This window comes from Pseudorca crassidens, chromosome 10 (assembly GCF_039906515.1).
Source record: "Pseudorca crassidens isolate mPseCra1 chromosome 10, mPseCra1.hap1, whole genome shotgun sequence".
In the NCBI taxonomy this organism is placed as follows: Eukaryota; Metazoa; Chordata; class Mammalia; order Artiodactyla; family Delphinidae; genus Pseudorca; species Pseudorca crassidens.
Window position 1 is genome coordinate 106,398,795 of NC_090305.1, and position 20,465 is coordinate 106,419,259.

Consider the following 20,465-nt stretch of genomic DNA (forward strand, 5'->3'; position numbering starts at 1 on the left):
GGCAGTAGTTAGTGCTGCGGGGCAGGGGTCTGGGCCCGCGTCTGCCCCACACTGTGGGCAGGTGCTGTTTTAAGGCCCATCATTTGCCCGGGTCCAAATCCTTCCACCCATTTTACGGTGAGAAAGCAGGCGCTCGCCAGGCTCCCATGCCAGCAGCAGGATAATACCGCTTTTAATACCGGTGTCCCAGCGGACTCCAACGTCAAAGCAAGGAAGGGGGCCTCGCGGGGTGGGTGTTAGGGGGCTGTCAGCACGTTTCTTGCCATGTCCGATGCTTCATTGCCCAGCCCCAGCGAGGAAGGCCTTTCCTGACCCACGGTGAGGCTCGCCTGCCTCTCTTCTCCCCCGCCAGCTCGGAGCCCAAGATCCTCTTCTCCTACAAATGCCAAGTGGACGAGACCGAGGAACCAGACGTGCACCTGCCCCAGCCCTATGCGGTGGCCCGGCGGGAAGGCCTAGAGGCGGCGGTGGCCGCCAGCACGCAGTTCGACGCGGCCGGGGGGGTGGCCTACCTGGACGATGTGGCTTCCATGCCTTGCCACACGGGCAGCGTCAACAGCACGGACAGTGAGCGCTGGAAGGCCATCAACACCTAGCCTGGCTGCCCCGGGAGGGCGGGAGGGCCTGGGGGCCTGTGGAGGGCCGGCTGGGGAGTGCAGAGCCCCCGGCCAGGAGGACAGGGGGTCAGGCCCGTGCGTGGGCAGCGGCCCCGTGCAGGCCCTGTCCCGCCCTCTGTCCCCCACTTGCCTGCGGCCACCTCTGCTTCAGCTGGGGGCCACCTCCCCCTCCCCCTGCCCTCCCCTTGCTCGGCGACTCGGCCCCGACTCTGACATCCCAGGGCCAGGCCTGGCTAGGCCGGCCGAGGGCAGCTCCCTGCGGCCTGGGCCCCCAGGACTGCTCTGATCCCCCTTAGCCTCCGCCCGCCCCCCGCAAAGCCCACTCTGGCGGATGGGCTGAAGTGTGTATATTTTCTTGATCTGTTTTCTAATAAAAAGGAAAAGGAGCAGAAGGTGTTGACGCGAAGGCTGTGCGGGGATACCGGGGCCGGGGTGCCCCTCTGCACTGGGAGCCCGGCGTACCTGCTGCGAGGCCCCGTCGGAGCAGAGGGGACGGCCGTGGAAAGAACCGTGGTTCCTGTGCGCTGTCCTGTCTGCCCCTCACGCTCTGTTATCCCGGGCAGCATTCCCCTCCTGCAGCTTCCGTTTCTGCATCTGTGACATGGGGATAAGAAGGCCTGTCTCACAGGGATGTTCGTAAGGGTTAGCGGAGAGCAGGTGTGGCTGGCTGGCACGTGGTGGTGGAGCGACGGTGACCACAGGCATTATTTTTAGGGACCGGAATAGTGCTCGGCACGTAGTAGGCCCTCGGAAGGTAGGATGCGGGGACTGATGTTCATAATCATGGATGTGATGAGCTGAAAGTGGGGACAGGTCCGAATAAAGCCCGGGGCCCTGGGGGGCTGAGGGCCAGGCCGCGCTCCCCCTCCACTGCCCACCTTCTTTCTCAGGAGGGCACCGAGGGCACCAGCTCCAACACACTCATGACTGGGGGGCCAGCGGCCAGGCTCCCCGGATCCAGGGCTGTCAGCTGGTGTGGGCACAGCCAGCGACCTGGACTCTGGGGCCTGCGGGGCTGCCAGGGCGCTCTTGCAGGCTCCTCGCCGTGCCCGGCCCGGCTGCCACCCCACAGCTCTCACAGAAGCCTGTTAGGTGGGGAGGGAAGCCAGCGGGGCATTCCGAGCCGGGGAGGTGTGGGGGGGCCAGACAGGGAGGAACTGGTCCTCAGATCCAGAGCTGGGTTCCCCATCGGCAGCGTTGACGGGCTGCGTCTAAGACGGCACGGCGGCAGCCTGCGTTGGCTCCGTGTGGTGACTCGGTAGAGGGGGCAGCACAGGAGGCCTGGCGCCCGTTGCAGGGCAGCTGGTGGACCGTGGAGGCTGGGGGAACCTCCGCTGCTCTGACCCCGTCTCCCTGCCCCCCTCCCCAGAAGCACCGCAAGGCCGGGGTCTTCCTAACCTTCCAGGAGCACCTGTGTTCACACGCGTGTATGCACATCACCCCTAGTTTGGGAGCGTGAATGTCTAGCTCGTTTCCCACGCTAACACCTGGTCTTGGGCTCATTCCACGTCAGGTGGGAGAGCTGCGAACGTTCTGGATACGCGGCAATCGATTTACCCAGTCCCCTTGGGAGGGACCTTGGTTCCTAATACGTTTTGCAACCACAAACAGTGCAGCAACCCAAATCCTTACAAATAACTCACACAGGTGGGATTGCTGGAGCACAGCCTTCACTCGTGAGTTAATTAGTCTCGCAGTCTTCCGCGAGACTAATCGCCGTCCTCCAGTACGTGTTCTCCTTTCCTTCCGCTGTCACAGGACATGTGACTTGTAGCTGGATACACAGCTGCCTGGAACAAAGACTCCATTTTCCAGCCTTCCTTGCAGGGCCTGGCCAGTGGGATGTCAGTGTGTGTGCACCTTCCTTGAAGAGAAAGGATCGGCTCTTCTTTCTTGCAAACTGGGATGTGGTTGCAATGGCTGGAGTTGTAGCAGCCATCTTGAATCATCGGGGGATCTTGGAGTGGGAGCCTCTCATGGCAGAGCGTCAAGGTAGAAGCAGACGAGGTCCCCGACACTAGTGCACCCCTAACAGCCCTGGACTTCCTCCTTTGGATGACCTGTTGGATGTGAGAGAGAAGTAAACCTCTGTCTTTCTTAAACCACTTTGGATTTTTCTCTCACTCATAATCGAACCTAATCTGAACCGACACACCCTTCCAAGAGGCTGTACCAGTTTTGACCCCCATGAGCACAGCCTCACCGGTGCCGTGTGCTGTTCAAATTCTCGGTGGTTCCACAAGTCCGTGCTCATGTCTGTTCTCCTGGAACCGCACCCCGTGTGCCGCGTCTGGGTGGGAGCAGACCTCATGCCGACGAGTGGCCAGGATGTGGGGCGCTCTGGATGACGAGTCCACCATATTGGCTCCACGTTCCAATCTTACGGCCTCCTGCTGTTCACAGCCCATGGACCTTGACATCATGCCTCTCTGACCCTGTTTCCTCATCAGTGACACAGGGCTGTGGGTGACCGGTGGCCACATGATATTCATCTTCCCTCCCTCAGTAACTGCGTCAGGATGCTTGGAGGGTCAGTGAAGCACCAGATAGAAGGTGACATTCCTGCCCCTTTACGTTCACTCAGGTGACTAAGTCCTGGTCATTGGGATGTTAGCAGGAGTGTGAGACTTCTTCAGCACAGGCTGCTTAAAGGGAGCTGACTGAGCTCGGAGATGTGCTCCTTTGTCCTCCTGCCTTCTCCTTCCTGCTTCCGGGAATGCAGACGTGATGACTGACTCCAGCAGCCAGCCTGGGTGATGAGGCGACTTCGGGAAGCTAGTCAACAAGGATGGTCAAACAGAAAGACAAAACAAGCCCTGTCCCCAATGACGATGGCGCTGCCACACCAGCACAGCGCTACTACACGATAGAACAGAATTCTCATACACGGAAGACTACCCTGTTTACGGCAATCCCGATCCTAAGGGAAACACGTGGAAATCCGAAAGTGTCCCCCAAGGTGTCACATGAGGGAGACAGGATATTTCCAGACACCAATTTGTGACTTTTCCTTCCTGAGCCCACCCTTCTCCCTCCCCATCAGAGGGAGTTTGGGCCTGGGCTCACTTGTTGAGGGAGCCTGCGGCTGGTGGACGACCTCTGACTTTGTTTCCAGATGCCTTGGGCTACAGAGGCAGCAGGGGCTTGTGGGAAGACACAGGTGGGATTCCCTTTGGAGTGAGGTCCTGCCGTCCCCGAGCCCTGGGGACCAGGCACGGGTGAGGCCCGGCTGCAGATAAGATGGCCCCCCTGTGGGTTTAGGGCCCAGAGCGCTCAGCTGCTGCAGAGGGTCCCGCAGCCCGGGTGTGGCTCTGACACTGCAGCTCTGAAACCTGCAGGTCCTGTGGCCAGGAGCCCTGGAGGTGACAGGGCGACCAGGACCACGGTGTATGTGTCTGCTCCGCTGCTGTAATGGATCCCATGGGCGCAGGGAGGGGCGTGAACCACAGACATCTGCTGCTTACAGTTGTAGAGGCTGGACCTCCAAGATCGAGGGCTGGCTTTTCCCAAGGCTTCTGTCCTGGGCGTGCTGGCCGTGTCCCCTGTGTGTGCATATCCCTGGGGTCCCTGCGCCCACAAGGACACAGTCAGATTGGATTACGGCCCACCCTGATGGCCCCATTTACATTTAACAACTCCTTAAACGCCCCCGTTTCCACATACGGTCACATCCCGAGGTCCTGTGTTCCGGACCCCACACTGACACAATGCCCCCTTTACAGACGCAGCAGCAGAGGGACAGAGATCACACGGCCACCAGAGGCGGATGCCATCTGACCCCAGGCCTCCAGCCCTGTGCCTGCTGCCCAGGCTCACAGACGCACCTCCCTCAGGAGACGGGCTCCGAGCCTTGCTGCTGGGGCCATCAGACCAAGGCGAGGAGGCTGTGTAGCCACGCCAGGCCAGTCTGGGGGGCGGTGCAGAGGACACCCAGCGGGCTGCCTGGGGGTAAAGGGAGCCCCTGGTGTTTGTGGCAGCGCTGGGTCCGTTGGGCCGCGTGCCGCCCCAGCGGCTCCTGGTGCAGCTCCGCTGTTCCCCACCTGTGACCCTGGCAGGCCCCCCGCGGGCGGATCCCCCAGTGGAACGTGCTGCCGCCGTGCCTCCTTGGCCTCCACGCAGCCCCCAGGCCCACCCCGTGCAGGGCCTGGCACCGAGCAGCTCCCTTCCAGGCAGGACCTCCCGGGGTGCCGGAGCCGCCTGCGGGGAGCGGCCCGTGTCATCGGCCCCGGGAGCAGGGGCTGCGCTGGGCGCCCGAGCGTGGCCAGCGTTTTATTTCTCATATTGTTTGCAGGTGGTGACTCAGCTGAATCATTCAGCAAATCAAGACCCAATCACCACCCACCGTGAAGAGCGTTTAAAGCTGGGCTGCTCTCAGGAGGCCCCCGGACGCAGCATCAGTTCCACTTGGCCGGGGTCGAATCGGGAAGATTGGAGAGCGGCCCTGAAGACACGGTCCTCCTGGGGCCGGGCCTGCCCGGGACGGGGGCCGAGGGCTGCCCCGAGTTGGTCTGCCTGGCATGGGTGGTAGCACCCCCCCTGGAGTCATCCAACAGCCCCGGTGAGGGTGGCCTTCCGGAACATTCCTGCTCTTCCCCTTAAGATCTGACTCCAAACTCTGGCTCTCATCCTCCTCATAAACACAGGGGGCCCATGGGCGGGAAGAGGTGGGGGAGGGGAGCCAGGGCTGCCACTGTCCCCTGTGCCTGGGGAGCTTCCCACAGGCTGCGCTGAATGGCCGCCGTGTGCCCTGGTGGCCGCCGCGCCGCGAGGGAGGCTGAACGTGGCAGGGTTTCCTTTTCTTTTCTGACCTGGTACGTGCTGCCCCCAATAGATCAGTGAGAAAGAAAAGGGGTGTCAGGGAGGCAGCTGGCGGTCTCCGCCACGTACCCCGGGACACAAAGACCAGCGGTAGCTGGTGACGCACCGCCAGCGCGTCTGTTTTCCATTTCCCCACAGTCCCTGGATGGTGTTTTGAAAACAACTTTCTGAATTGAGCATCACGGATACAGCGAAAGCCCCCGTGTCGCCTCCCTCCTGACTCTGCCCCAACCCCCAGGTAACCACTTTCCCGCCATCTTGAACTTCGTGTTTATCCCCGCGGCACACGTATGTGTGTCCGCAGACAATGTGCTTTGAGTCAATCAACCGGCTTCATTCTGAGCTCTTCTTCCCCGACTTGATTTTTTTCACTCAGTTTTGTGTGGGGGACTTCTCCTACGTTGATACTTCCCACAGCACTCCGCTGTGTAAACACAGCATCGTCCACTTGTCAATTCTGTCTTTCAGGTTGTCTCCAAACCGTGGAAGCGAGCGGCAACCCGATGCCCACCCCACCTCTGACTGGTTCCCACGTGCCCTCGAGGGGCTCTCGGGCGGATCCAGAGGACGGAGCTGCTGGGGTTACGGGCATCCGCGTCTGCAGCTCCACACTTCTCCTGGTGGTCGATGGTGGCGATCAGGGCACAGGCCAGGGGCTCTCACACTGGGGTCCTCACCCCTCAGGGCTTCTGAGACCCTTCTAGGGGTCCCTGAGGTCAAAGCCATCTTCGTAGGAGTGTGAGATGTTCCAGCCTTTCTCATCCTCTCACGAGTGCACCGTAGAACTTTCCAGACCAGCGTGTGGTAATGTCATAGCTCTGATGGCCAAAGGCACGTGTGCTTTGGTTGTTATTGAAATTAAACTTTGAGTATATAATTTCGAATATGTAAATGTTGGTAGACAAAACTCCAAGCCACAAAAGCTCTTCGAGGCCCTCAATGGTTTTGAGTGTAAAGAAGTCCTGAGACCAAACAGCTCAGGACGTGGGACAGACCCACGGCCTGGACCCCAGGGCGGGGCCCGACGGGGCTGTGGCAGCTGCGTGGCTCCTCCCCACTTCCTGGGGCGCCGGTGGCACAGTGATAGCACACGTGGCTGCCGGAGATGTGCTGACCGGCCCTGCTCGGGGGGCGGGGGGGGGGGCCCAGAGGACGTTCGTGCGCCTGGAATTCTCGGCACTTCTCAGAACAGCCGCAGCCTGACCCCTCGGCCGCTGGGGGGCGCTGAAGGCGTGTCACAGACCTGACCTCTCTGATCCTGTCCCTCTGGGCACACCGAGCGTCTGAGCAGGGAATCCTTCTCGAGGCTTGGGGCGGGGCGGGGGGTGCAGAGGCAGGAAGTCAGGGAGCCTGGTGCAGGTCAGACTCTGCTCCCAAGAGCGACCTTTACCCGCCGAGTCTCAGGTGCAGACTGCACGGAAAAGGAACAGAGGACTTCTTTCCCTGGACCATCTGAGAGCCACGGGCGACACGACGCCCAGCGGCACGGACGCTTTTTTGTGTATTTTCCTCAAACGGACACTCCTCCTGCGTGACCACTACGCCAGCACTCGTGTCAGGAAAGCACACGGCTACGACAGCACCGTCCAAGCCTCAGACCCCACACACGCTTTGCCGATGGTCCCCGTCATGTCCTTTATGGCAAAAGAATCTAGTTCAGGACCCCAGGCTGCCAGGTTGCTGCCGCTGTGAGGAACCTCTTCCCCTCATCCATTCATCCATTTGTTATTTATTTATATTTATTTATTATTCAGAGGAAAACAGGGATCCTTTTGAAAGGAGGCACAATCATAATTACACAGGGACCCTAGGTATAAAGCAGGACTTTCCCCCAGAAAACTGGGAGGTGGGCTCACCTGTGACATGCCCCTCCCCAACGCCAGCTGGCGCCCTGCTAAGGAGAGCACGCTGCCGCCACTGCAAAGGGCACCCCTGCCGCCCAGCTCCAGAAGCCAGGCCTTGACGGGCCTCCTGACACCGCCCGCCCCTCACCTCCACAACCGTCCCGTCACCAGGTCCCGTGCATTCTACTTCCAGCTATGGCGTCGTCCACGCGACCACCGCACCCCTCCCATCCCCTCTGCAGGCTGAAGCCAGAGGCTCTTTGAAAATGCAGCTCCGATTCTGTCCCTCTGTGCCCTCCCCGTCCCTGCCCCCAGCTCCCAGAGGCCCCGCCCTCCTCACCTGCCTCACCTGGAGCCTACCTCCCTGGCTGGGCTCCAGCACCCTGGTCTGTGGGCCCCTGTGACTCTGAGCTTCCCAGCGCTAACCTGCCAGACACGGACGGAAGGAGATGGCTCGTGGCTCTGAATGTTTATGGTTACTGAGTCATCTTGTTTTACAGCCATCGAGTTAAATTCATCAGGAATTGTATGGGCTATTATTTTGGCTCCAGCTGTGAACTCTAATTCAGCTTGGCGACGTGGCCTGGGAACTTCCCACCCGACACCAGAATCAGCGGCCTCCACGCGCTCGCCCTTCTTGCTGCCCCTCCCGCCGGGGCTCACCCGCCAACAACATCAACAACCCAAAGCCCTGGTCCGGGAAACAAAGTCTCAGTCAGGCGCTGTGTTTAGCCCTCTCAGGCATGACACCTGATATATTGGTGTAAAAGACCCAGCTCGGGCTTCCCTGGTGGCGCAGCGGTTAAGAATCCTCCTGCGTGGGAAGCAGCCGCATAGCACAGGGAGATCAGCTCGGTGCTTTGTGACCGCCTGGAGGGGTGGGATAGGGAGGGTGGGAGGGAGGGAGGGAGACGCAAGAGGGAAGAGATATGGGAACATATGTGTATGTATAGCTGATTCACTTTGTTGTAAAGCAGAAACTAACACACCATTGTAAAGCAATTATACTCCAATAAAGATGTTAAAAAAAAAAAGAAAGAATCCTCCTGCCAATGCAGGGGACACGGGTTCGAGCCCTGGTCCGGGAAGATCCCACATGCTGCGGAGCAACTAAGCCCGCGAGCCACAACTATTGAGCCCGCGTGCCTAGAGCCCGTGCTCCGCAACAAGAGAAGCCACCGCCATGAGAAGCCCGCGCACCTCAGTGAAGAGTAGCCCCCGCTTGCCACAACTAGAGAAAGCCCGCACGCAGCAACAAAGACCCAACACGACCAAAGATAAATAAATAAATTGAAAAAAAAAAAAGACCCAGCTCAGGATTCATTTACATATTTGAAAAGGTTTTATTTGGAATTTTAGCGCACATTCAGTACTGTCATCTTTCTTTATTTAGGCTGCACTCAGGTGTCTGCAGAAGAGCCACGTGTGTAGCTCCTGCTCCGTGCGCCAGGCTTCTGGAAGGTCCTGCACCTCCAGTGGCCCCCTTAATCCTTAAGACATTGAATTCCCCAGGGGCTATTATTGTCCCTATTTTACAGACGATAAAACTGAGGCTCAGAGGTTTGGTGACCTGGCCAAGCTCCTGCCACTGGACAGTGGTGGAGCTGTGGTTCTCATCCAGGCAATGGGGCTCAGGCTGTGCTTTCCACCACTGTATGATGCTGCCTCTCCTTCACGCACTGCCTTTGTAGGGCTGAATCTACTTGTGATGGTATGTGGTGACTGCGATCTCTGTTGGGGGCCCTGACACAAGGCCCTGTCCTTGGTAAGTGGTCACTATGTATCGGTTGAATGAATGAATGAACGAAATGATCCCTTAAGTGATCAAAATACCCTCATCCTAAGTTCCCTCTCGCGGAATGAAGGGATGTGAGCAGAGCACTGATAGACGGTGGATGCTCAGAGGGCAGAGATGGGCCATCCTCGGCCAACCTTGCCAGTGGGAGCCAGGGAAGGCTGCCCTGAGGAGGTGACATTGGGTAAGTTTTGCAGGATGAGTAGGAGTTCACTGGAGCACAGACATCCAGCCTGAGAGCACCTGGGGCTGGGAGCATCGCCTGTGGTGGAGGTTCGGGCTCAGCTTCAAAGAACCTCCCTTCATTGCAGGTGCCTCTGTCTCCACACGGGAGGCCGGCCCGAGAGCACACAGCAAACCAGAACAAAGGGACAGATGGAGATTCCGGACGACTTCTTTCAATGCTCGCATCCACATGGGCCCGAGGTCCTGGACTTGCATGACATGGGCTTCTCCCCGTGTCGTTAAGGCCAGTCTGGCTGGGTGTCTGACCCTGGTTACCGGAAGGATCCAGGGCAGAGGAGAGCTGGCCCAGCTCAGGGGCCAGGGTGAGGTCTGCAGCCCCTCCAGCGCTGAGTCCGGAGGGAAGGGCAGCTGCAGGGGCGGAGACACTGGTGTATTCTCCCAGCTGTCGGGCAGAGGCGGCGGCTCTGAGCGGTTCTGAGACAGGGTGGAGGGCAAGCACACACGCCCAGTGTGCAAAGCCACTGCAGCTGCAGGCATGAGCCTGCGGGCACCGGCCCAGAGACACACAACGGAAACACACACACATTTCAAGAATGTGCAGCTCTTGAGCTAGAAATTCCACTTCTGGGAAGCTGCCCGAAGGACAGAATGAAGGGTGTGGGCCGAGACTCAGCTTCAGGGAGTTTCCCTGCAGCGCAGCTCAGAAGCTGGCAGCACTCTGGATTCCAACGTGGCAGGAGAGCACGATGGGCTCAGCCCTCGGACCAAATGCAGGCGGATCCCTTCCTCGGGAAGAGCAGCCTTGTTTACCGTCACGTGAAGAAGAGGCCGCAGCTTGAGAACAGTCTAAATGCCCTGAGCCCATTTGTGTAAAGCGAGTGAGGACCAGTAAGGAAGCAGGGCTGTGGGGCTTTCCGTCCCTGCAGGAAGCGGGTGATGCTTTGTGGGTGAGAAAAACAAACCCGAATTGGAAGATGAACATGGCGTCTGCACACACCTACCCTCCCGTGTGCGACCATGAGCTGTGAATAAAGACTGAGGCCACGACGTCGCCTTAATGGCAGGCAGCTGGGGCAGCCGTGGTGTCCAGCGGGGACGCTGCTGCCACTGTGACCAGGGAGGGCCCCCAGGTACACCGGGTGAGGAACAGACTCCACGATACAGTAAGTGGGAAAAAAAGCAGAACAGTGTTTATGGTGCGTGATCACTTTGTATAAACCAGTTTTCGCGCACGCAGGAACGTAAACCATCTCTGGGAGGACCTGCAGGACACACAGCGGCCCATGTCTGGGGCGGGGACAGGTGTCCGGGATCAGGGTGGAAACGTGAGGCTCGTGGAAGCTGCAAACCCGTCCACACCTTGAATCAACACGTTATTTGCATGTGCTCCCTGTTCGAAAGCATGACGGAAACATTAAGGAAAAAGGAAGCACACACGTCTCAGGTTAGCACACAGCAGGGGCGTCCGAACACGTTAGCACGAGCACCTGCTCATGGCGATGCCTGAGCAGCGCCCGCCGGGCCCACACGTGCTCTCCGTGCCAGGCTCAGCTCGGGTGGGGCCAGGCGGGCGGGCAGCAGGGAGCAGTGGCCACCCAGGGCTCTGCCTCTCCAGTTCCCTCCGGCTGAGCTGCCAATTTTCTGCTAGGCTGGCCCGGCGGCTGCAGAGCCGCTTCTGTTAACCAACTGCACCGAAGAGCAGAGCAATTAGGCAATTACACTGTTTTAAATGGAATTCAGAGCCCTGATGTCTCTCTGGGAGGGTGGCCTCGTGGCCTCACCTCTGCCCTGCATGGTGGGCAGGGGAGCAGGGGATGAAAGGGCAGGGCCGGCGACAGACCCCAGAAACAGACCCTCAGACCCGCGGCCCCTCCCGGCTCGTCCCCGCACACGGGAGCCGGTAGGTCCTGCACTCAACCACGCACTCATGTATCGAATGAACACCCAGCACGTACGTGCCAGGCACCGTCCCAGGCACTGGGATCCACAAAGTCCTCATCCTCCGGAGCCAGGGGACACAGATAACAAAGAAATAAGCGAGACAATTCCAGGATGAAACAGGAAGATGGGAAAGGGAACGGGTGGGGAAGAGGGCCAGCCAGAGTGCTCAGGCCTCCCCAAGGAGGTCACATTCCTGCCCTGAAGCTGGGGCTGGGAAGATGCAGACACACAGCTTTCCAGAGGGCGGGAACAGTAACTGAGAAGGCCCCGAGGTATGCCCAGTCTCGGCTACTTCAGGCAAGACCAGAGGTTAACACGGCCAAAGCAGGCAGCAAAGAGCAGGGACGGGCTGGAGCCTGCCTGTGGGCTGGCAGCATCCCGTGAAGCTCAGAGCGCCCGTGTGGAAGGGGCGTGTTATCCACGTCGGAGCTGGGAGGGAAGGGGAGTCACCCAAAACTGCGACCAGGACCGCGCAGCCTGAAGCCTGGCGCCAGGTGCTCTGGCCTCCACGTGCCTTGCGGCTTCCCTGACAGAGGAGCAGGTGGCCCCCAGGGCAGAGCCAGGGGCGGGGAAGCGCAACTGCAGAGGGAGGAGGAGCTTTTTTTTTTTTTTTTTTTTGCGGTACAGGGGCCTCTCACTGCTGTGGCCTCTCCCATTGCGTGCGGACGGAGCACAGGCTCCGGACGCACAGGCTCAGCGGCCACGGCTCACGGGCCCAGCCGCTCCGCGGCACGTGGGATCCTCCCCGACCCGGGCACAAACCCGCGTCCCCCGCATCGGCAGGTGGACTCTCAACCACTGCGCCACCAGGGAAGCCCGGAGGAGCTTTTTAACGGAACCAACTGGCCATGGAATCCCCTCCTTGTAAGGTGGTGAGCTTCCTGTCCTGGAAAGTAGGGCAACCCGTTGAGAGGTTTCTACAGAGGGAACTCCAGTGCTGAGCAAGGTGGGACCGCGTCTGTTTTCCACCCGGCCTGGGGGCATCTTGGGGACTCGATGGACAGCATGCCTGCCAGCACGTGATGCCAGGCAAGGCCCTGACCTCACGAGGCCCTGAACTCTCCAGGCCTCCGTCTCCTCAGCTATAAAAGGGAGGCAGCTATAAAAGGGAGGCAGCTATAAAAGGGAGGCAGTGGTACTTGCTCTGCATGTGCAAACCCTAGAAGAGAGCCCAGCTCGAGGTGCAGCCCGTGCTGGGGAGCTGCTGAATTATTTCAGCAGCCCGTGGGCTCCCATCACTTATTCTTCTCCTTTTTTTTCACTTGAAAACTTCGAAACACGTATATGGTAAAAAGAAAGAAAGAAAATACTAATCCACCCATCCAAATGGATCAACGGTGAAGGGTGTCTCCCTCCAGCCCTGGCCGAGCTCCTCCCAGAGGCCACCGCGGCAGCATCCTGTGGGGAGGGGTTGTCCTTCCAAAGCAGCTCCACACATCAGGGAACGTGCCTTTCCCGCACAAGCCGTAGCGTCCTGTACACACTCTCCTGTGCTCGGCTTCTTTCCCTTGCTCCAACAAAGCCATATGCACTGACTTGAGAGTTTTAAACTTCTGACTGGAATATACATCCTCACAGGGCTTCAAAGGTGCAATGATCAACACTGAGTACCCTCTCTCCTCCCTGCCCCTGACCGCCACTGCCCAAACGGCTACACACCTGCTCGGTTTCTTAGGGATCCTTCTAGTGTTTCTTTACACAAGTACAAACACACACCAACAGGCCTCTTACTCCCACACCCAGTTCTGCACGTCGGTTTTTTCCCTTAATGTCTACTGGCACGTAGATTTCCCCTTACCTGCCAGGACTCTCCTCGTTGCCGTTAACAGCTCCGTACTGTTCCCCCGGGGGCGTCCGAGGCAGCGTTTCTATACGGCTCCTGGGTGGGTTGTGATTTCACCATCACAAACACAGCAGCAGTGGCCCTCCTGATGTAACCTTGGCAACATAGTACCCGGCTGTGCCTGCAGGGGCCAGGGTTGGCGTGGGTTGCTGGGCCGGGGGAAAGCCTGATGGACAAACAACGTCCCCTCCCGAGGGTGCGTGCTGTGTGCTCCCACCAGCGACACGGCAGGGACCTGTTTCCCATGGCGTCGCCAAGTCGGTGTGTGCACAGCTGATGGAGGTGCGTACTGGGGGGAAGCAGGGCATCTCTGGGTCCTTTGTTTCCGTTTCTCTTATCACACGTGAAGCCAGGCATTTGTCACATTGGTTCAGGGCCTTTGAGTTTCCTTTTTTTAAAAACCATCTATTAATGTTTTCTCCCCATTTTTTATTGGGTTGTCTCTTCTTGATTTCTAGGACCTCTTCATATATTGGTTAAATGAGACCGGACTATGGCCTGTGGGCTAAATCAGGCCCACTGGCTTATTATGCTTTTAATAAATAAAATTCCCCTGGAGCACAGCTGAGTAGAGCCTGTGGCCTGGAAGCGGACAGTATCTACCACGTGGCTCCTTACAGGGAAAGTATGCTGATTCCCATATAAGACTTCTGTGAGGTGAGTTGCAAACACTTCCGCCAGTTTGACATTTATCTTTTGACTTTTTTTTTCCTTTTGCTTTAAGTGCATTTTAAACGTTTAGCTGTCCGGACATCTTTCCATAGGCTAAAAGCTGCTTGACTTTAGAGGGTCCTTGCTTCTCAAAATGCACGATCTTTACGTACCAGACTCTGCAGTTCAGCGTCACTTGTGTTTCGCTCCAGAGCTAAGAGAAAATGAACGAAAAAGGCAGATTTAGACGAAAACTGTCTAGAAATTGTTGGAGAATTTAGCACTTGCACTCTTCCGGCAGGGGGTTTAACGGTCTGAGAGATGAAGTCTCTAAGGCAGGTGCGGGTACGATGACCCCTTTTTACAGACGAGGAAACTGAGGCTCAAAGGTTGTGCAGCCTGCAGGCCTGCGTGGACAGCACCGCCACTCCCACTGGGTGACCCGCGCCCGCCCCGCTGGGAACGAGACCCAGGGCAGGAGAGGCTGTCCGAGGGGACAGGGCGCGCCTCCTCCTCGCGCTCGCCTCGCAGCCCGGCGTGGGTCTCACGTCCTGCGCCCCCCGCGGCCCCGCAGCCCTCCCGGCGCAGAGCGGCGCGATGCTTGGCGCGGCCGGCAGGGGGAGGTGTCGCACCGGCCACGGCGCGCTCGGTCTGTCCGCTCGCTCCGCCACGGGGCTGCGGGGCTGCAGCTGACGGGGCAGAGCCGGGCCCAGGCCCGCGGACCCTCCGCTCGGACCCCGCGGGTCGGGCAGGCGCGCTGCTGCCCCGGTGCACCGGCACCGCCCTGCTGCGCCCTCGGCACCCCGGCCTGTGTCCGCACCCCGGTCCCCACCTGGTATCCCACCCAGGCCCCAGCCTGTGCCCCACCCCGACCCCACCTCGCGCCCACATCCCCAGACCCCAGCCCGTTCCCTCCACCGGCCCCCAGGCCTTCCCTCCGGCTTCATCTTCTTGCCGGGAGCTGTGGGCTTGGAGTCAGAGCCAGGGCAGGGCGGGGCCGGCCGCGGGCCTCGCAGTGAAATAGCCCCCCCGCCCCCCACCGCTGAGCTGCCTTGGAACCCACCGGGGGCTCCTGTCACCTTAAAATAGAATCCCGATGCGGTGGCTTGCAGACCTGCAGAGGCCCTGCCCGGCTGACGTCACCTCCTCCGCCGACTTCTCCTGAGGTCCGCACATCGCTCTTCCGCCTTCTTGCCGTTTCCAGCAGTCTCAAAGCTCCCTGCGCAGGCACTACCTGCCCTCCCCCCATGACCTTCCCGGGACTCACGCCCCCCACCCCGCCCCACCCCCCTTTCTAACGTACCTTCCTCAGGACACTCCTGCGCACCGGATCTCCAGTAGCCCCAATTCCTACCTGCATGTTTCTGCTTTGCGTGCCCCCTCCCCCAATACACACCCCCTAGGAGACCTGGGGCAGCCCCTCCCAGTCTCAGTCTCCACTGGCCGGCTCTCCACAGCGGACCAGGGTGCGTGGCACATGGCAGAGACTCCGTAAGTCAGGGGTCAAGGTGACCTCAAGCTGGGACTCTGCTGCTCAGGCAAGTAGACACTGGATCAGGTGGCCTGGGGCCCAGGCTTCTCTGGACACTGGCCATGACCTTGGCCTGAGCCCTTGGGGAGGGGGACACAGGTCAGCTCAGGACGAGGGCTTACTGGGTGCTGTGCGCTTTCCTCAACCCGCCTGACGGCGTCTCATAATAACCCCGTGAATTATGGCCCCATTTTATGGATGGGGAAACTGAGTCTCGGAGCGGCTAAGCCAGCTGCCCAAGGTCACACAGGGAGAAGCAGAGGTGGCTGAGTTTGAATCCAGAGACGAACTGCTTCTCTCCTGAGACAGCAGGTGCGTGAGCTAGGAGGGGCCTCACAGGGCCTCACAACGACCGCCCCAGGGAGCAGCCGGGCACACTGAGGCTGCCGCCGCCGCACAGGTAAACACGGGCCGGCTGGGGCTCGGGGCCAGGGCTTCTGGGAGCGGACGCACACCCGTACAGCACCCCTCCCGGGCTCTGGGAACAGCTAGCTGAGCGGCTCTCAGGGCCCCCTCAGGGTTGGCCCCCTCTGGGGTCTCTGGCTGTAGGGCCTCTGGATCCATGTCTTGGAAGCCTGGGGGTGGGATTCTGGGGCAGGAAAGTGAGCAGACAGCGGTGGGATCACGGGGGCGGGGGCTGAGGTGGTGATTCCCTCAGAGAATCCCTGGCGTACGTGCCCCTCGTCAGCGGAGCAGCCAGTGGGCCCAACCAGAGGCGGCCTAGGGCAGCAGCATCAGATGCTGCATGGCAGGGGGCGGGGGGGGGAGGGGCAGAGACGAGGGACAAGGCCAAGTGTGACGCAGGCGGGCTGGGGCGGGGCCCGACCAGAGCCTCTCCCCTCTCCCACCTGAAGGGGGACAGGCTGGGCCAGAGGGTGTGAGAGGGCTGGGAGGGCTGTGCACAGTCGTGGGAGAGGGTCACAGCAGGCCCTACCCTCCAGGCTCCCAGCGCACTCCGCACAAAGTCCAGACTCTTCCACCACAGTGACCAGGCCCTACCCGAGGGTGGGCGAGCTGCCTCTGGGCCGGGCTTGATCTTGTTCACCCCAGGGTCCCCAGAGCGGAGCTGGGCGCCGGCTGCACTGTAGGTTCTCAGTGAGTGAATGAATGAGTGAGTGAGTGGATGGGTGCGGTGGCTGGGGATGGCGGCCGCTCTCCTTCCCTGGGGATCCAATTAGTGGAAAGTCCCTGCGTGGCAGTGTAAGAGCTGGCTGGCCTCCCCAGCAGCCGAGGTCCATCTGCAGGCTTTGTTCAAAGATAGTGAACTTCGCTGCTCAGCTGTACCACCACGGTGGGCTCAGCTCTCCCACGGCTGCAGCCCCGTCCTGCCAGGTGCTGCTGGGCCCTGCAAGGAGAAGTGTGGATTTAGGACCGGCTGGTCCAAGATCACGGGTCCTTGGGCTGACAGACCCTGGGGTTCAGCCCTTCCCTGGAGGCTCAGAGAGGGCAGGGGACCTGCCCACAGTCACACAGTGAGGCTGGGACCAGGGCTGCTTGAAGAGAGGGGCGGGGACAGGCTCAAAAGGCAGCTGGAGTGGCCCCTGACCAGCCTTGTCAGTGGCGGGGAGTGAGGGGGCCCGAGGCAGCGACACTGAACGTAGACCTGAAGGACGAGGGGGACCACGGACAGTGCGGCAAAGATCCGGAGGAGAGTGGGAGCAGAGAGCCTTGGGGAAGGGCAGCCAGTCTGTGAGGCTGCTGTGTCATGGGGAGGGAGCTTGGGCACGAGGCTGCAGGGCCCAAGAGGCCTGGACCGCCGGGGTGAGGCCCCAGGCAGCCACTGAAGGACTGAGATTTGCCCCTTGGCAGCCTTGTGGATGGAGGGGGCAGAGGATGGGGCTGTGATGGGGAAAAGCGGTCCTGGCCTGAGCTAGGGCAGGAGGGGGCTCAGTCTGTCACCCCCCAAGAGGACAGATGTCCCTGTGCCCTGCCACCTAGACCCCCAGCCCCCCTTCCCCGTCACCCTGGTCTGTGTCTCAGGGCCCCAGGGTCGTGTGCATGGCGAGGAGGAGGGACGGCTGCGTGGTCTAGTGGTCTGTTACCCCCGTTGAGTCCTGTAGCTTAATTAATGCTGCAGTGAACTTCTTTGTTTCTCTCCCCACTCCTCCTGTGCTGAAAACAGAAGGAAAATGAAAGTATGACTGAGCGAATCAATGAGGAAAGTCAGGAAGCCTAGGACCAGTGGGGTCTCCCCAGCTCTCCCCTCCCCTCCTCCCACACCCGGTCTCCAAAGAAACCCCGGCCCCTCCCCCTGCAGCCTCCCTCTGCTCTGAACTGCCCCTCCCTCTCCACTGGGCTGTTGACACACCCTGCTCCCGCCTCTGCTCCCCTGGCAGCCAGAGGGCTCAGACCCACACCCGCCGCACTCCCCTTCCTCAGAGGAAAAGCCCACGCCATCTGTCCCCGTACTCTCACTTCAGCCACACTTAGCCCTCTCCCACTCAGCCCCAGAACGTGCCAGGCCAGCCTTGCCCCGGGGCCTTTGCACCTGCTGTTCCCCATGCCTGGATGCTGTTCCCCGGGGCCCCGTCGGCCCCTTTGCTTCCCTTGAGCCTCCGCCCTGAAGTTCAGAGATGCCTTCCCCGACCCCCGTCTGTCATACTCTCTCCCCTCTACCTCGTGGTTTTATGTTTTTGCCCCCATCGCCGGGTGTCCCTCCCGCCTGTGCGTGGAGCTGAGGCCCGAGTGCGGCGGTGGCCCTGTGCCTGCGCCCTGCCCCCACGTGCGGTGTGTCTCCCTCGGCCGCGGCCAAGTTGGGGTGGTTTAGGCGAGCGTTTTGCCTCGGCGTTGGAAGGAGAGGCTGTGCTGGGACGGTGGCCTTGGTGACAGCCGCTGTCCCTGAGTGCAGGAGGGGCCTGTCACAATATTTGTTTAACAGGCCGGCCTGCTGAGCCAGGCTGCAAACACAGCGCTGCTAAGGGGGGCAGCCTCCTGCCGCCGGGCTCCCTCGCGGCGCTGGGGGCACGGTGCCCAGGATCCAGCGTCTGTCTGGCTGCCCTGGGGCGGGGCGCCCGTGACCCTCGCGGCCCCCGCCTCCCCGCCCCCTTCCAGCCCAGGCCCCCTCTGCTCCAGCGCCCACAGCCGTCTGCTGGAGCCCCTGGAAAGGCTCTCCTTGACCCTGGCTCCCTAAGGCGCTGGGGTGGGCCCAGCACTCTCAGCTTCTGAAGGCCTCGGTGGGGACGTCCTGCCGCACAGGCCCCTTGGGACTCGGCCAGGCCCTGGGCCACCAGGCTGCCTGCCTCTCACCGCAGGACAAGAAGGGGAGGACCTGCTCTGGACGGGGCTCCTGTGGGGGGGGGGGGAGGGGACAGGGAGGCGCGAGGCCAGCCATTTGTTTATTTGAAAGTCTCTTTCTTGTCTGTCTGCCTGTGTGTCCCTCTGTCCGGGCATCCCTGCTGAGCCAGACCCTGTGCTGGCATCTGGACACAGACGGGCGCTCGGAGAAACCCATTTCACAGGTGGGGCTGCTGAGGCCCACCGAGACCACCCAGCGCTCGCCCAGCCTGCACCCATGCTGCTCCTGTGGGGGGGGGAGGCTCCACATCTGCACCCCCTGCTCTGCTCTGCCCCCCTGAACCCATCCCCTGATCGGCAGCCCCCTGGGCACGAGCTGCGGCCCCAGCGCCCCCGCCTGGCACGACTCCCCCACCTGGCACTCCTGCAGCCACAGTTTAGCACTTAGTGATACGCTCTGCTCACCAATGATCCTCGACTTGCGTGGGCTCCTGGAGGTAGGCGGCGCTCTCAGCCGCCAGCACAGCCTCCACGAGGCCGGCCTCCTGCCGCCTGGGCCGGGGGGCCACGCCCGCAGCCTGGAGCCCACGGTGTCCCACTGGTGGCCACGGACACAGGACCGAGGCAGCCCATCCACTCCCTTTACAAGTGTTCATCTGCCCCGCACCCCGTCCCTGCCCCCCTGCGGCCCCCGGGGAGCGGGCTGAGACCGTCTGCAGCCAGCGGCAGGCCAACCGCCCCCAGTTCTTCCTGAGCACTCTCACCCCCAAAGCCTGCGGCCAAGCCAGTGGCGGCGCCTTCCGACCCTGCCCCAGACGCACGCAGAATCGCCCCCGCCAGCTCCACGCCGTCCCCCGAGTCCAAGCGGCCTCCCTCCCACTGGATGACGGGGCTTCTCCTGGGACCACCCCCCCGCACCCCCAGGCCCCCAGCAGTCCATCCTCCACCCACAGCCGGAGGAAGCACAACGTCCCTCCCAAACTCTGCTCCACACGGTGAAAGGTAACGGGACAGAACCTGCCACCCACCCACACTCCATGCTCGGGGCAGAGGCCGGGGGCAGGGGGCTCCGGGACGGGTGGAGGAGGGCAGACCGTTCACCTCTGATGGCTAGACTGGGGAAGGGCCTGCGGGATCTGGGGAAAGACTCAGCTCTGGGCTCCACGGTGCCCCACCGGCCTGGTCCGACCACTGACTGTGCCACTGGGTCGGGACACCCGGGAAGGTTCAGGACGAAGCCCTGAACCTTCATCCTCACCTGGGGGTCCCAAGGCCCAGGGCACAAGGGAGCCTACATGGGGGGCAGCTGTTTGTTCAGGGCCGCCGGGAGGAGGTGGGGCTGGCCGCGGGCCCGCGGCATCCTCCGGCAGGGCAGCCCCTAGCCCCTGACTTCCCGCTCCTTCTGGCGACAGAAGCTCTACACGGAGGCCTCTTTGTCCTTGCTGCTCCCTTGCTCTTGACCTCCATCCTCTCCTGCTTCCGCCCCATCACCTGGACATCTCGGCTCTGCCCTCCTCAGACTCCCCTTTGCCTCTGAGACGAGGTCCCAGCCCACAGTCAAGGCCCTCAGTGACCCGTCTGCCCTGCCTCTCCCCGGCCACTCCATCCCCCGCCCCTGTGGAATCCTACACTGCTTGAAAACCAGCTAAAACCTGACAGCAGAGGGTCCCGGCAGACAGGACCTTAACCAGTGCTCAAGGTCAACACGCCTGTGTCTCAGGACCCCTGACGTGAGGTGATGGGGTCGCCCGTCTCTGGGTCTTCTGTCTGCAAACCCACAACTCGGTGGAATTGCGAGAAAGTGACAGACAAACGCAAGCTGAGGGACGGACGTCCTACAGAGTAACCGGGCCGCGCTCTTCCAGAGGGTCAGCAGGCCCTGAGGGACTCGTGGAGGACGAGCCCGGAGGGACCAGGAGGCCAGGTGGGGTCCTGGACGGGACCCCGGGCCAGAAGGAGGACGCGGTGGGAGACATGGAGAATCTTCAGTCAGCAGTGTCCACCG

At 61.1% G+C, this 20,465-nt stretch overlaps 1 protein-coding gene and 1 long non-coding RNA gene across 9 annotated transcripts in view; one reads left to right on the forward strand and one right to left on the reverse strand.

Moving 5' to 3' along the window:
- TPRA1 (transmembrane protein adipocyte associated 1) overlaps positions 1 to 1,009 on the forward strand; it is a 10,564-nt gene extending 9,555 nt beyond the window's left edge. For all 6 annotated transcript variants that reach the window (XM_067755698.1, XM_067755696.1, XM_067755695.1 and 3 more), the window contains one exon: positions 353 to 1,009. In XM_067755698.1, the coding sequence (XP_067611799.1) occupies positions 353 to 596 (244 nt within the window). In that variant the 3' untranslated portion in view covers positions 597 to 1,009. The remainder of the gene's footprint in view (positions 1 to 352) is intronic.
- Positions 1 to 14,948, reverse strand: part of LOC137232849 (uncharacterized) — a 16,604-nt gene extending 1,656 nt beyond the window's left edge. For 2 of the 3 annotated variants that reach the window (XR_010947214.1, XR_010947213.1), the window contains exons 1-4: positions 14,775 to 14,948; positions 13,000 to 13,909; positions 1,080 to 1,211; positions 513 to 646 (exon numbers count right to left, since the gene is read on the reverse strand). This is a non-coding gene — a long non-coding RNA (uncharacterized lncRNA). The remainder of the gene's footprint in view (positions 1 to 512; positions 647 to 1,079; positions 1,212 to 12,999; positions 13,910 to 14,774) is intronic. The other variant, XR_010947212.1, reaches the window with a different exon arrangement.
- Positions 14,949 to 20,465: the final 5,517 nt, after the last annotated feature.